The 13,081-nt window shown below is 36.9% G+C and overlaps 1 protein-coding gene across 2 annotated transcripts; it reads right to left on the bottom strand.

Moving 5' to 3' along the window:
• Positions 1–323: 323 nt before the first annotated feature.
• Positions 324–5,363, bottom strand: LOC115976039 (phospholipid:diacylglycerol acyltransferase 1-like). Of its 2 annotated transcripts, none has more exons than XM_031097115.1 (6): positions 5,141–5,363; positions 4,637–4,920; positions 3,720–4,044; positions 2,403–2,662; positions 1,174–1,664; positions 324–628 (listed from the first exon to the last, which is right to left on the bottom strand). In XM_031097115.1, exons 1-5 carry the CDS (start codon positions 5,339–5,341, stop codon positions 1,181–1,183), a joined length of 1,554 nt encoding a protein of 517 aa, XP_030952975.1. In that variant the 5' UTR covers positions 5,342–5,363; the 3' UTR covers positions 324–628; positions 1,174–1,180. The 2 variants fall into 2 exon arrangements, with proteins under 2 accessions (XP_030952975.1, XP_030952974.1); XM_031097114.1 differs by lacking the exon at positions 324–628 and adding an exon at positions 796–824.
• Positions 5,364–13,081: the final 7,718 nt, after the last annotated feature.

The raw sequence follows: 13,081 nt of genomic DNA, 5'->3' as shown, positions 1-13,081 counted from the left end.
CAAATTATACACCCGTTTTCAAGGTAATAGATGTCTTATAGTACAGTTGGGTCACACTCACACATACCAACAAGGAATCCACTATTTGTTCCATTTTCCTTTCAACAATCATGTGATTCATCAGCCTAAAGTCCAGCAAATATCTGTAGTCTGTATCATTAACCTTATTAGGCTTCGTGTGAAGGCATTAGAGCATTAGGTGATTCAGTCTAAAAGAGAAAAAAGCTGTCACCAGCCAGAGAGATATAGACCCACAAATAATTACAAAGTAACATGCACTAATTAACAGTAACTTTTATTGACAAAGATAAAAAAAATTAAATGAATATAAAAAATTTCTGGGACCTATGGACTCTACAAGTTAGTGCACCGAAAACAACAGGGAACCCAGCAACGTGGGATACCAATTCATAAATTAAACTCGGTGCTTCCTGAAAGAATGCAGACTACACATACAACATTTATATATATATATATATATATATCTATGCATTTTTGCTTCAGCAGCGAGCACCTCAACTCTTAGGCTTCAATGAGAGCAAAAAAGTGCTCTGCTTCAATTACCGCCGCTAACATGGGAAGGCAGTACCTCATCAGGTCCCTTGAAGCATAGTAAAAAGCTAATATGCTGAAACAAGGGTGGGAAGAAAATTAAACAAATGTATGGTATTAAGGGCAAAATATAAGAGTATGAAAATGGAAAACAAATTTACTGAGATGCTATGATTGAGAATGTAACACCAAGGACAGAAGCAAAAATAGTAGTGGATTACCTCAATATATTGTGTGTCCTTCGATTATATTATATTAGTCAAGCATGATTTCTGCCATTCAGAGAAGATAAGGCTTCAGATTAATGAAAACAATTTGTGTAATCAAAGACCTAAAGCTCGAGAACTTGGGATAAGGTTTGTTTTTAGGTTGAATCATTAATCAAGCACTACAAAAAGTTGAGACTGATGTTTTAGTATGAATATATGAATCTTTGGGCAATTTCACAAAACCTCAAACTTCAACCAAGAGAACGTTTTATATTTTATGGAAAAAGGGGGGGGGGGGGGGGTGTTGAAAGGCAAAGCCAGTATCCCAAGGTTAAATCAATTAAAGTTGCATTCAACAATATATTGCTTCAAACATTTAAGGAAATTGTATCGATAAACTTCAAATACTCACCATGAATCTAGAGTTGTAAGTTGATGTTTTCGGACCATTTGAAAATATCAGAGTAAACTCGATCCCCACCCAAGTCCTCTCCAGTGGCCCCTGCTGCTACTCTTATAATATCTTCTATCAATGCAAAATTACCCATTATATCAACATGGGCACCACTTTGGGTGCCCCGGCCCTCTAGAAGATTAGCGGGAGGGGCATGATTATACTCCCTTATATAAGTATGAATGCCTGAAGGATTGAAACGGGTTTTTCCCCGCCAACCTTTAGCACACATAAAACCTGAACTTAAAACAGGCACAGTTTCATCTCCGTCAACAGAAAAAACACCACCTTTTAGACAAGAGTCCTCACTTCCACCCTCTGCTGAGGTATCTATCTGAAATGGAATGTAACATTCTGATGGAGGAGTTAACTTGTATACATATGCTCTTTCCGTGGGAACTCCAACGCCATACATAGAGTAGATTTCCATGTCTGGAGCATTTGGTAATCTGCAAGGCAGCACAGAAGTTTAAGCAGCAATATTAAAGAGGAGTTCACTTGAACTATAGCCAACCTAGAACAACTAAAGAACATTCATTGCTATTATAGTGTTGAATAAACAAATCATATCATCAGCCTAAACATAATATTTTAAGATCAAGAAGAGATGGAATTTCCAACACATTAGGGGCCTGTTTGGTAGTGTTGTTCTAGTAACATTGTTTGTATTTTTTGGAAGTACGTGTGGGTGAAAAAATGTGTGGAAATACGGGTAATGTTGTATAAAAACTGAAAACATATGTTTAGACATATGTACCAAATGGGCCCTAGATCATTCACAAAATTTCAGAGATCAATTTCTCCAGTAACTATAATATATGATGGATTTTAACCCATTCCCAAGCTTCTGTACCAAACAGAAGAGAACCTTCCAACTAGATTATGTAACATCTTTTTTTTGTTTTGTTTTGATAGGTAACTAGATTATGTAACAGCATGCTCAATGAGTCTACAAACATATAAATAGCTATGCATACATGTGCATATTTATATAAACACTGCAGAGAATGATGCATGCTTGGCTAATTAAAAGCTTTAACATTGATCAGTCACATTGGTGCACATACTTTGTAAAACTTAAATAGCACATCATCAAAAACATTTGAAGAAAAAAAATTATGTCAGGGCAATTCATCACTCATAAGAAACAAACTGCTAAAACAACAAAGAAAAGTTGAAAAACTCACTTTGTTTCTAAGGGGTTTGACCAATATTTGTAATGTTGGTATTTAGGGTCATCCAAATTGTCAGCAATTCCATATGAAAAATGAGCATCTCCACGTGCCATCATCTTGGGGGCAACATAATGAAGCAGATCCAAAATTGACCCAGCTGTGTAAACTTTGTAATCTGCAATAGCTTTTACACCCTCAATACCCATTTCATGGTACTCTGTCCATACATCACACTTGGTTGCATTTATAAGGTTACTACCCTTGAAAGCATCCTGCCAGTAAGCCAATAAAAGAGAAAGTAAGCACATAGAACTCCAAGCAATATACTTCAGACAAATAACAATTGCTAGTCTAGATAGCAAATGCCTCAAATTAGTGAGTATCTCAGGGGCAGATGTATGATATTTCAGTTACTGATTACTAAAATACAATTCGGGAATTTTTTTTTTTTTTGTTTATTTATTTATTTTTAAAAAGCTTGGACTCTAAAGAAATCAGCATTCATAGAGTGCAAAAAACAGTAGTCTGCCCTTCATATGATTGATTGTGCATTCTAGCAAATGATATGTGACAATACAGGCTATCATTTGAAATAACAAGAAGAAAGCATTAGTCCTCCACATAAAACATAGGAAAATACAGCAGTCTATCTTTGCATAATCTTGCAAAGCAGTTGCATCACTCCGTAGCTACAAAATCTTATCCAGAAATTTGATACTAGAATAAATTACAAAGTATTGATACAGATGAAATGGATCAATCAATAAGACTAATTTCCTTGCATGCAGACTGGTGGACAGGAATAAAAAAACCCTTCCATTTAAATAATTAATTTCATATGAACCATGGGCTATCTTATGGCTCATCAATCATATGGATGATTTTTTTTTTTTTTTTTTAAATTACTTTTCAGAAAATAAGCTACTTGTTAAAAAAAGGAATGACTCGTTTCTTGCTACCTATTTATTCCCAGACATAGTCATCTCAGTCAATCAACTAGGCCATCTTCTTGATTCTCATTTGTGAGATTCATTTTATTATTATTATCATTTTTTATGCATTCTACTAATTTTTTGTTTAATAAACTACTAAAGTATCCCTTTTTGTTAGTTACAATACGTCACACTTTTTCTATCATCCTCTTTGTTCTATATAAACTTGATTATAAGTGTATAACCTTTCACAGGTGGGAGAAAGAAATACACTTTGTATACTTTTTAGGTATGCACGCACACACAGAGGCAGTGGGGGGGGGGGGGGGGGAGAAGATATGTTTACTTTCAATGGAAAGAGAACTCATAGCAATCAAACTAAAACCCAGAACATTACCCTGAAATCCACCATCTCAATCTCGGATGAATGTATCTCAGCTACATCTTTCCCAAATGAAATGATCCTCCCATAATTTACTCTTTTTGTAGAACCCAGACCTCCCTTTCCATTTTGGTCTGCAGTGTTGGTATCATTATTTTTCAACTTCTTTGCACTACAGTTGAAGTATCCTTCAGGAGACCAATCAAGGCCACCCCAAATGGTATCCCCGCCTTTTGGTATCATTGACATGGTTGAATCCCATGTACGGGTCATCCGCATCATATGTTGTAGAGTTTGAAGACCAAAAACATCCTTATCCAAAACACCTGGTGCGAAAGCCCTGTTTAAGGATTAGCGGTTCATCAAAAGCAGAAAAGATGTATGGAAACCTGCATGCCAGTATTGGTGTCCAGATCTGAATTTGGGTGTTCAAGTAAACAATATTTGAACACAAAGTTACCCAAAGATGAGTCAGAATTTTTGGAGAGCAAGATGAATTTTATCTGGACAATAAATCTTAAAAAAAAAAAATCCCTTTAACTGGAAAATTTTCTCTTTTTATTTCCTTACAACAATTTTTTTTTTTTTGGTTGGGGGGGGGGGGGGGGCGCAGGGCCGTGGGGGGAGGGGAAGCAGGAATCAAACAAGATTCTCCCAGGCAATGCCATGAGAAAGGATGTTTGCAAATCAAAGAATACAAAAAACATTGATCACTTGGACCATCAGCTAGAATGGAGTCTTCATGTAATCTTTATCCTGCACCAAATTCATAATAAAAGAAATTGATGCCACCCTATTTCCTTTGAAATGATCCTATACATGCTACAAAATATTCTTTGTTTTGAAGTAATTCCAAAACTGAGGTGATTAAGACAAGAAAAGAAAAGATTATGACCTAGTCCTATTCATATCATGACAGTTGAAATATAAACCTGGCAACAGCAACATCCTTCGCTTCAATAGAGAAAAGTCCAGAGACTGCTTTTGGGACGCCTAGAAAGGGTGCACCAATATTCATCACTGCTTTGATATGCTTAGCACACCAATCCGACCTGCCACCACCACCCATTGGAGCTGGTGCCTCAACCCATTTCATGAAATGCAGAAAGTAGATAACACCCATTGAGTGTGGAATAACAACCACCTTTTTTCCACCATTTGTAGCTACCATGAGTTCTATGTTACTTTTTATCCTGCTTAGAGTTTGGTCTCTGACCTGATCAATCCAATTAGGCAGTGAATCATAAGTGGATTCGAGACAGGATATATACTATACTACAAGAGGATGACAAAAACTTCTGCCAATACCAGATAATTAAATAATGATTTTTTTTTTTTATAAGTAATGAAAAATTAAATAATGAAATTTCAGCAACACAAGTTGAGTTGGTGAAATTTAAGTCCAGGACAAATTAACTCCTAATTGAAATTTGTACCTCAGTGTTTTGAAACGACAATCTCCAATCATATGCAGCCATATACATGGTTTTCTCCTCATATCCAATGCGAGCCAAATTGGCAATTAAGACTGCCCAGACAAAATAACCTGGTGCAAAGTAATCAGCCGCCACAAGTCCAGATACAGGCCTCACCCTTATACCAGGAGAGTCCAGTCCAGTTTCATTGTCCAGTGACATGTGCTCAACCCAGCATAATGGCCTGCAGAAACAACAAACACCCCTTAAGGACTCACTTCCATGGTTCCATTAAGATAATCGCAAAACTTCATAACAAATGAGCAGCAAACTGATAAACATTCAGAATATAGGCATATTTAGCATGATTTTATTCTACCTCGTGTCTTATTTTTCTGATAATATAATTCTACCTGTTGTTAATCAATCAGGAACAGATATAATTGGTTAATTTAACGTATATATCATGGATCAAATGCAATATAAGGTATATTTAGTCTACTTATCTCTAATTAAATTTTGTGCTAAGTCAAAGGAGACTAATTTCTTATAAAAAAATTAAAAGAAAAAAGGTTCTATCTTATTGTTTAAGCAAGTTCATAGCAAGGATTATGGTCCATTGATCATGCACTTTTACATGCTAAAACACTATTTTAAGGACACCATTTTTTGCGCACAAATTTTCTCATTTAATGCCAACTCCTATGCCTCAGAAATACTGCCTTATGCATTCAAACAATTTTATAGGATACAGCCACTAAATTTATGCGGAACAAATGCATACACATATAAGATAGTATGAAAAGGATTGAAGGACAGATTTCACAAGTTCACAGTCGATAATCAATCCATTTCAAGCAGAAATACCAAAAATATCCAGTAAAGGCTTGAAAATGGTTAAATTGGGTCTTTTAGAGGGCAATATGGCAGCTTCAACAATTAGGCCATTTAGTCAATAATGGTCCCCAATTATCTAATCACCCCATATCCCATTTGTTTTTTAAAGATATCATCTAAAAACTTACCATTACAACACCTGCTGGTTTAAAAATTGTCAAATATTTCAGACCTAAATCAAATATTATTAACACAAGTCAGTCTCCAGCAACCTCACCCATAAGATTTCCGTTATAAGCTAAGAACAACATGATATAAACTATTGCATTCTTGCAACCACTCGATTAGCTATAAATACACATTCCTCAAATATCATGCTCTCAGACCAATACATGACATATGGTTGAATTGGCTAATGCTTCATCTTATAGACCACATCATTCACCTCCAAATCCAGCTCATTTCAAATTCATCAATCACTTAAAATACTTCCCCAAACCATGCCTTCCCATAAAACGAAATGGCATTGCACAAATAAGTTCTAATCCAAATTAAAAAGTAATACTCTCACACTTCTAGCATCTTCATTTTAGGTTTCTTCCATAGAAAAAAAAAAAACATTTTCTTCACTTGCCTATGACAATGATCCAAGAAACACCCAAGTTTAAGCAACCTCACCCCCTAACTTCTCACCTAAGCAAAACAAACATAACCCACTTTTGCATTGTTATAATAAATAAATAAATCACCCTTTGAAGTACCAAACCCCGCTGGGTTAATTAAAATACCACTTTCTAGCTTATAAGCTCAACTTTTAGCTTTTATATATAATTTTTTAAAATTTCACTTTTTCTTATATTTTCAGCAAAAAAAAAAAAAAAAAAAACCTAAATAGTTTATTGCCCACTTTAGAATCTATTTATTTATTTTAAATCATTTTAACAGCTATATCAAACCAATTAAAGTGCAAGTGCTTTTATGTGCTGCAAGCATAATAAAACTCCTATACCAAAATTCTCATCACAAAGCACAAAAATTACAATAAAATTAAAAAAAAAGAAAAAAAGAAGAAGGTGCAGAAAACGAAAAGGACCTTACCTTCTGTAATATTCACCAAAATGTGCCACCCCAGAGTCCCTCCTAAACAATCCCTCGCAGCTGTGCCCCTCCACAATTCGAGCCAGCCGGTGGACAGAATTCGGGCAACGAAAAACGACCGAGGATGTTGCGCCCGTTAACAGCCTGCTCCTTCCCTCAATTTGATGCCGGGAGGGTCAGGCAAACGGTCCGTTATCGCTTCCGTTTTACGTACTGCAGGAACGAAGCTGCATTTTGCGTTTGTACATGAATACAAGAACCACCAGATCGAGCAATTATGCACAAATGAACCAGCAACAGCTGTCGACGCAAGTCCACTCCTCGAAGAACTTCTTCTTCTTCTTCTAGACTTTCTTCGCTCCTTGCTTTGATGAAGCTTCTGTTTTTTTGTTATCGTTATAAAACAAACGTCGTTCGTTTTTTGAGGCGGTGTTCAATCTGAGGTCTTCTGGAGTTGTTCTCGCTCGGCCTCGTGGCCTTTCTCCGCCGCAGAACGACATCGTTTCGATCGGGGGGCCGGGGAAGATTAAAATAAGTACATAAATAGAGTGTTTTTTTTTTTTTTTTTTTTAATATGGAAATTTTGAGCTACGTTGCTCCGGCTTAGTATCTGATCAAAACCCTAGGTTTCCCGGCGAGTGAAACGTGGAGGCACAAGATTGGCTGTGCGGGTTTTGTGATTTTCTTTTGTTCGTATTGGGAAGGGAGGCTTTGGAGGTTAAAATATCTTACGTGGGCCCCGGAGGAAAACCAATGGGTTGACACGTGTCTCTTCACCGTGTCGCTTCAGACGGTGGTCAGTGAATCGGAGGGTGGAAAGTGGGTGCGATGGAGTTAGAGATGAGAGGGGTGAGGAGAGTGACGTTGTTCTGGCGGTACTGGATAACAGTGGTGTACTCCAATAAAAATGGTTGGGTTGGGTTTTTGGTTTTGGTTGGTTTGGCTTTTTGGAGGCCATTCTAGCGTATTCCTTTCCTCAATAATAAAAATAGTAAGTATTCTAGTTGTTTCCTTTCCTCTAATAGTATTAAAGTCTGGTGCATGTTCAAGGCCTCGTAGCTCGTACTAAGGAAAATTATTGAATAGTTGGTATATAGTTATTCCTCTCACACAGCTCTATCACTGGCGACTTTGCATAAATTTCCGGTGATCATGGACTAATTATTATGTATAAATTTTAAAAATATATAATTTTTTTACCCTTAAAAAAATTTTGTGACAATTTTAAATTTTTTTTAGGCCCAACATAATTAAATCTTTGACAAAATTTGATAACAAACTTGGTAGTAAGTTAAGGATACAACTCTATTTAATATTTTTTTATTAGATGTGAATTTTGACAAATTCACAATTTAATTATATTTTTTTCTTATATCCTTTGTAATAAAAATAGTAAGTATTCTAGTGGTTTCCTTTCCTCTAATAGTATTAAAGCTGCTTCATGCGTGATGCTTCATGCTCCATGCGTCATGGTGATCATCGAAAGTGATGCGGATGTAATCATCAAAGCCATAAACAGTGGAGGCTTTTCGTCTTCAAGCTTTGGACACATCAACAGGGACATTAAACTTCTATATTTGGCTTTTCACAAAGTGTCCTATAGCCACACTCGTAGGCAAGGGAATAGAGTAGCTCATAGATTGACTAGAATGGCTTGTAATTTTTCTTCTTTTCAAGTCTAGATGGAGGATGTTCCTCCGGACGTAGCATCTGTTTATCTTTCTAATTTGCCTGAATAAATTGTTCCCCACTCTGCCTGGGGCGGTTTCTCAAAAAAAAAAAAAAAAATTATAGAGTAGTTGGTATATAGTTCTTCCTCTCACACGGCTCTATCACTGGCGACTTTGCATAAAGTCCCGGTGATCACGGACTAATTATTATGTATAAATTTTAAAAATTTATAATTTTTTTACCCTTAAAAAAGTTTTGTGACAATTCTAAATTTTTTTTAGGCCCAACATAATTAAATTTTTGACAAAATTTGATAACAAACTTGGTAGTAAGTTAAGGCTATAGCTCTATTTAATATTTTTTTATTAGATGTGAATTTTGACAAATTCACCATTTAATTACATTTTCTTCTTATATCCTCTGTAATAATAAAAATAGTAAGTATTCTAGTGGTTTCCTTTCCTCTAATAGTATTAAAGCTACTTCATGCGTCATGGTGCTTCATGCTTCATGCTTCATGCTTCATGCGCCATGCGTCATGGTGATCATCGAAGGTGATGCGGATGTAATCATCAAAGCCATAAACAATGGAGGCTTTTCATCTTCAAGCTTTGGACACATCAGCAAGGACATTAAACTTCTATCTTTGGCCTTTCACAAAGTGTCCTATAGCCACACTCGTAGGCAAGGGAATAGAGTCGCTCATAGATTGGCTAGAATGGCTTGTAATTTTTCTTCTTTTTAAGTCTAGATGGAGGATGTTCCTCTTGACGTAGCATCTGTTTATCTTTCTGATTTGCCTGAATAAATTGTTCCCCCCTCTGCCTGGGGCGGTTTCTCAACAAAAAAAAAAAAAAAAAAAGGAAAATTATTGAGTAGTCGGTATATAGTTCTTCCTCTCACACGGCTCTATCACTGGTGGCTTTGCATAAAGTCCTGGTGATCACGGACTAATTATTATGTATAAATTTTAAAAATTTATAATTTTTTTACCCTTAAAAAAGTTTTGTGACAATTCTAAATTTTTTTTAGGCCCAACATAATTAAATTTTTGACGAAATTTGATAACAAACTTGGTAGTAAGTTAAGGCTACAACTCTATTTAATTTTTTTTTTTATTAGATGTGAATTTTGAAAAATTCACCATTTAATTACATTTTCTTCTTATATCCTCTGTAAGGACCAAAAAATCAATGATTCCAAACCCATTTAGAACAGTGGGTTTGTGCAGTTCAACTATGGCCCAAATCAATAGATTTGTAAGGGAGGGAATCAAACAACAAGAGAAGGCCTTGCCTGATGATGGAAATAAGGAAGAAAAACGTAATATTATAGAATATGTGAGCAAATATCTAAATACAAGACTGCCTGAGGAAGCCAATGATATGCAGAAAAATACACTGCTCACTCTCTTCTCTCAATGTTCTTCTTATGACTCTTTTCTTTTTTGATATTAGTGTTTGATCTTCTTTTCTATGAGAACCATCTTTTTCTTATATACTGCCTTCACTTCACATCCTAACCTCCCATCTCTACTTAAATAATTTCTCCTAGCAACACTTGTCTTTTTAAACATTTGAGGAAGGTGGTAGAAGGAGTTGCTTAGCTGTGAATTACACTATTCAGGTCACTTCCTCATCAATGTAGCTGATGAAGCTATTGCGTACCATTTAATGCGGAGGCAATAGGCTACTTCTTGTTGGAAACTTCCCCTACTCCTCATGATTCTCTTTCTTCAGCCAATCCTTCCCACCTGAAGTTCCTAAGAACCTTTTACCTCTTCTCCTCTTATCCTCGGGTAACCTCCCTCTTCGGACAAGTAATGCCCAAATATTCACTCTATAGTTCTACAACCCTTTCCTCGGTCCTCAGGCCCCCCACATCCTCCATATTTGCAAATTTCGAAAAGATTAAAGATTAATAACTATATTATCAATTAAATGTTTAAATTTCAAATTTTTGTAGTCTAAAATTATACATAAAAAATAAGTTTATGGATCGAATAGCAAATAACATTCGATTGTCATGAAATTTGACATGTGTTTTAAGAACATAGAGAAAATGCAATTCAACGATTAGATTTTCAAAATATGTAGAAATGTTAATTTGTTTAATAAGAGTTGTAGCCTTGTGTTACAACTTAGTTTGTAACCAAACTTTTTCCTTAAACTTTAGTCCCCTTAACAATATATTAGGTCTTTACCAAAAAAAGAAAAAGAAAAAAAAATTCCAACAAAAATTTTACTTGACTAAAATTTAAAAAGGGATGTAGTATGCAACATTGAAAATGAAACTATTATGTAATGATTTCAAAATAAGAAAATTCGTAAAAGGAAATTGTAAGACTTTATATGTTTGCATGTGTGTGTGTATGTGTTTTTTTTTTTTTTTGGTCAATATAAGAAGTTCTATTTTTATAAGATTTCATATAATTTAAGTTTCTAAATGACCACCCTCAAAAAAACCTCTAGAGCCGCCATTGGGCTCTGTACCTCTAACCATAAGTGAAGCTTGGGGGGCCATGGGCCCCTAGCTTTTGCAATTTTCAACTATATATATGGTATTCAAATAATTAAAAAAGTACAAATTATAAAAATTTAGGCTTTTAACTCTTCAATTCTTTTAAATTTGTCCAGAACACAAGTGTAGGGGCAAAGGCCCCAAATCATGTAATGGGCCTTGGGCCCTATCTGGGACGATTAGCAATGTTCGAGGAGAGGAAAGGGATGCCTAAAAGGATTTCCAACCCAGCTCTTGTAGACAGGGGGGCATTTGAAGGATGGTCCGAGGAGGAATGCCTCCTCGAACGTGATGAGTATGGCTCAAACATGCATTCTGTCTCCTAGAAGGACCCATCCTAACAGACATTAGCAGTAGGGATGCGTCCCACAGACCCGTAGGAAAGAAGGAAATGTAAAATATCCAAGGAGAGGCTATTGCTACCGCATTAAATGCGTTGCAGCTACTTTTTTGACCGCATTAATGTGTAGAGGACCTGTGAACAGTGCTGCCTTGGCCACCACAATTCACAGAAGGCTGAAAGGGGATGTCCGATGGGACAAGCACTCAAGTAAGGGTCCAGATGATTAACAAGTGTAAGACCACGATGGCTTCAAGAAGACTATATAAGAAGGGGAGTCCCCATGAAGAGGAGAAGGGAGAAAAAAGAGGAGAGAATACTGTAGCAGTACAAACAACCATAATCTTCAAACAGTGACCGACATATATTCATCTTATTTCCTCAGACTGAGAATCTATGGATACTAACGTGTTTTACTTGTGTTCAACTGTGGTATAGCCCAATACTAACCGCTATCCAATTCGTTAAGACCTAGTTCAACAACCCACTCTACAAATTCATTATTTTTGGGCTCCTTGGACCAAAACCCCATACCTTTTGGGTTTAGGCCCCGAACTATGACCCTACAATTGGCGTCGTCTGTGGGAAGAACTTGTGCCTTAGCAAGTGCAACAGTTAAATATGGTAGGATCAAGTCCGCACCGAATGGAGCTCGCAGACTCCCAACGACAGGACAACTTTGTTAACCTCGAACAGGAAAGAGATCAAGACAAGCGACGAGAGGGTAGTGCACATACCTCCTATACAAGCAGAAGCTGTTTAAAGGGGAAAGGTCATGTATCCCAAAAGTAGGACGATAACAGAACTCTATAGTAGGAAATTGACGACCTGAAGAGGAAGTTGCGTCGGGCGCAACGAAGGCATCCCTCCTCCAACCCGGACACCAGCGATGAAGAGGACAAAGAATACAAGCGAAGGTCGAGAACTCCACCAAGTGAAACCTTCTCCTATGAGGAAGAGCAACCTCACAAGCGCAGTCACAGGAGTCCGTCCTACAAGGGCCTAGTAAACGATGCCATGAGCAAAGCCCTGGATCGAATCTCCCAGTCATCCTTCACACGCAAGATAAAGGGGACTGAACTTCCTTGGCGATTCCATCAACCTACCTTCACCATATATAATGGTCGGACGGACCCCATAAAGCACGTAAGTCAGTTCAACCAGAGGATGGCCGTCCATTCCAAAGACGAAACTTTAATGTGCAAAGTATTTCCATCTAGTTTGGGACCGATGGTGATGAGATGGTTTGACGGCCTCAGGCCCAACTCCATAAATTCCTTTAAGTAGCTAACCCAGGCCTTCGGCTCTCACTTCATCACGAGTAGCAGGGTTCCTCGACCCTTGGATTCCCTTCTGTCCTTATCCATGCGAGAGGGGGAGACCCTAAAGGCCTACTTAGATAGGTATTGGGAGATGAATAATGAGATAGAGGGCAATTATGATGACGTTGCCATCAGTACCTTCAAGAGAGGCCTGCCGACCGAGCACAGTTTAAG

The sequence above is a fragment of the Quercus lobata genome, chromosome 2 (genome assembly GCF_001633185.2).
Source record: "Quercus lobata isolate SW786 chromosome 2, ValleyOak3.0 Primary Assembly, whole genome shotgun sequence".
NCBI classification, from domain to species: domain Eukaryota; kingdom Viridiplantae; phylum Streptophyta; class Magnoliopsida; order Fagales; family Fagaceae; genus Quercus; species Quercus lobata.
Note: the sequence above shows the minus strand (reverse complement) of the source record. Positions and strands in the feature narration are given on the sequence as shown.

Coding starts and splice junctions, on each gene's coding strand:
- LOC115976039 (XM_031097115.1), bottom strand. CDS start 5,341: ATGTCACTGGACAATGAAACTGGACTGGACTCTCCTGGTATAAGGGTG. Junction 2,663..3,719: donor TTGAGATGGTGGATTTCAGG/GTAATGTTCTGG, acceptor GCTTACTGGCAG/GATGCTTTCAAGGGTAGTAA. Junction 1,665..2,402: donor TCAAACCCCTTAGAAACAAA/GTGAGTTTTTCA, acceptor GCTGCCTTGCAG/ATTACCAAATGCTCCAGACA.